Genomic DNA, 3,053 nt, shown 5'->3' on the forward strand with positions numbered 1-3,053 from the left:
GGTAACACAAAGAAAAATTCAATTTCAGGCCTCTAAAATTATCTCAAATTCTTAGTTAATAGTACCCCAAATTGTACAGCTTCATTTTTCTCTATTAATACAGTGTTAATACCAATAGAAAATGGCATTACGTCAAAGAAATATGAATCAAACATTTTCCCCAGTCCCACCATATAATACTTTTCTATAAATTGGCTATTTTGTTCTAGCTTAAGATACTACAACAAAAAACCAGCTGCTCACTTCTTCAGTTGTTTTCATGACTTTTCAAGGCCTTAGCACCCAAAATAACAAAGGTCTCAAGTCACATGAAGTGAACAGATTCTGATCCTCTTGGAAAATTCTCCAGGAGCCAGAGATCTTTCTATACTCTGGAAGCCAGCTCATGTTCTTTCCTTCCCATGCATTTCAGAAAGATGATCCTGATGACTCCCCGATAGAACTCAGCAAAGTACAGAGTGTGAAAGTTGTGGCCAAGAAACGCAGGGATCGTTCTCTCCCCCGGGCTTTCGAAATTTTCACAGACAATAAAACCTATGTTTTCAAGGCCAAGAATGAGAAGAATGCAGAAGAGTGGCTCCAGTGCATCAATGTGGCAGTTGCCCAAGCAAAAGAGAGGGAAAGTAGAGAAGTAACCACGTATCTCTAGGGATTTGCAAGCCAATCTCATACCAGTTGTATACAATGGGCATGGCATTATCATTGCCAATGTCAAGAAAAAGAAATAAATTCACCAAGTCATGCTGTCTTTTACTAAACACCAATGGAAAAGTTTTCTCCAGGAAGCAAGACTAAAAGTGGCAGGATCCTGGTACATTTCAGATCCATATGGCATTGGCATTAACTCCAGAACAGCTTTGTAAGGCATATAAGAAAAGGAGTTATGGATGATATGGAGCCAGAAAGGGGAGAGAAGGGATCTAGAAACTTCTGTACCTATGGCATTGTACATTATAAGAAAACAACTTTAAAAGATACCTGAACTACCTGTCCTAAGGAAATATTAGGCAATTCTGATGAAAAGTAGTCAATAGTATTAAAAGGAAAAAACCTACAAGGAAAAGTCAAATTGAAGAACACTGAAGAAACCATACAACTTACTTACAGACATATAATTACATTTATCCTGTCCTAATGCAAAGGAGGCTAACGCTTGGTAAAATGGTTCTCAAATTAAGCCAATTATATAACTAAATATCTGTCCTTCATAACTCCTTATCTGATTATTCCTTTTAGGTTTATATAATATGATCTAAAGTTTAGTTACTTGGCTATATCTCCTGCCAAGGCAGTAAGTGTAAGCTAGGATTAAACACAGAAGACCATTTTCCCCATCTTCAAAATATATGCCATTTCTATTAAAATTTGAGATTTTAAATTTCTATACTTTCTTTCTTTTCATTCAATATTTTAATACCTCAAAATTATAAACATGTATTTGTTTTTGCCATTACCCATAATTTAAAAAATTAAATCATGGTAGGCAGAATTCTAGAATGGCTTTCATGACCCAAACCCTGGTAAAATCTCTTCCCCTGAGTGTGGTGGGACCTACAGCTTCTAACTAATAGAATATGGCAAACAGGACAGGATAGTCTCTCCCATGATTATGTTGCATTACATGGCAAAGGAAGGAAATGTTTCAGATGTAATGAAGGTCCTTAATCAGCTGACCAAGTTAACTGAGAGTGTATGGTCTTGGGTAGGCCTGGCCTAATCAGATGAGCCCTTTGATATGGTGAACAAGTCAGAGACTCTCTCTCTCCCACTGACCTTGAATAAGCTGCCATGAGTTCTACAGCTTCATGGAAATGAATTTTGCCACAAGCAGTGTAAGCAGCTTGGAAAAGGATCCTGAGCCTCAGATAAGAGCCCATTCTCCACCAACACCTTGATTGCAAATATGCGAAACCTTATGCAGAGAACCCAGCTATACCATGCTTGGACTCCTGATCCATGGAAGCTTTTTGATAATAAATATGTGTTGTTTTAAACTATTAAGTATGTGCGGTAATTTGTCATATAGCAATAGATAACTAATACAAAAGCTAATTTGTAATACACATACAGATTTTTTCCTTGAAATTTATTAAACACAGCCTAATATAGAAACATGGAGAAAAGATGTTAAGTACTTAATGCTCTGAATTCTACCCTGACTCTATTGCTAACTCACTAGGATAGGAAATACAAAGGGGCCAAGTTTAAGGAAGGGAACCATTCAAATTTAAGTTTAAAAATGTAAAATTTGAGACTATTGTGAGTCATGGAAGTTCTTACAAGTTGGAAATAAGAGTTTGGGAGGTCAAAATTTGGGCTCATCATGTATATAGATGGTCACTGAAGATGTGGAATTAAATGAAATTACTCAGGGAGAGTTAGACAACAGAATTAATAAGAGCTTCCTTGGGACACCCACCATTTAAGCAAAGGAAGAGGGAACATGGTTTATTTGTAAAACAGCAAGTTCTCAGCTGGGATTGGAACATAAGGGACCTATTGGGAGCAGTACAGAATACTCCTGTAGGCCTGCAGGGTCGTAGCATGTAGGGCTTGAGTCCATGCTAGGTATTTTGAACTTTTTCCTTAAGATAGTGAAACGTATTGAAAGGTTTTAAGAAGATTTGTATTTAGAGAAAAAATCTTGATCATGGTGTAGAGAATGGATTGTAGCAGGGAAATGATTTGGGAGGTTCTTGGAAGGTGGTGGGGCTTCCCTGATTGCTCAGTTGGTAAAGAATCTGCATGCAATGCAGGAGACCCTGGTTTGATTCCTGGGTTGGAAAGATCCCCTGGATAATGGAACAACTACCCACTCCAGTATTCTGGCCTGGAGAATTCCATGGACTGTATAGCCCATGGGGTCTCAAAGAGTTGGACACAACTAAGCGACTTTCACTTCACTAGAAGGTGGTGAGGACTTAAACTGATACAGTAGCAGAGGGGTTGGAGGGGGATGAAAATGCAGGAAGAATATTGAGTTTGTAAACTGGACAGGACACTAGTGGGTTGGATGGAGCTGGAGTATAGAAATGGGAAGGGAAGGGTCTCTG

General features: G+C 38.3%; 1 protein-coding gene across 3 annotated transcripts in view; it reads left to right on the forward strand.

Annotated features, from left to right (window-relative positions):
* The window catches only part of VEPH1 (ventricular zone expressed PH domain-containing 1), a 276,656-nt gene extending 275,908 nt beyond the window's left edge, over positions 1 to 748 (forward strand). For all 3 annotated transcript variants that reach the window (XM_010839863.1, XM_010839864.1, XM_010839865.1), the window contains exon 14: positions 413 to 748. In XM_010839863.1, the coding sequence (XP_010838165.1) occupies positions 413 to 649 (237 nt within the window). In that variant the 3' untranslated portion in view covers positions 650 to 748. The remainder of the gene's footprint in view (positions 1 to 412) is intronic.
* Positions 749 to 3,053: the final 2,305 nt, after the last annotated feature.

This window comes from Bison bison, unplaced genomic scaffold (genome assembly GCF_000754665.1).
Source record: "Bison bison bison isolate TAMUID 2011002044 unplaced genomic scaffold, Bison_UMD1.0 scf7180017864135, whole genome shotgun sequence".
Classification (NCBI taxonomy): Eukaryota; Metazoa; Chordata; class Mammalia; order Artiodactyla; family Bovidae; genus Bison; species Bison bison.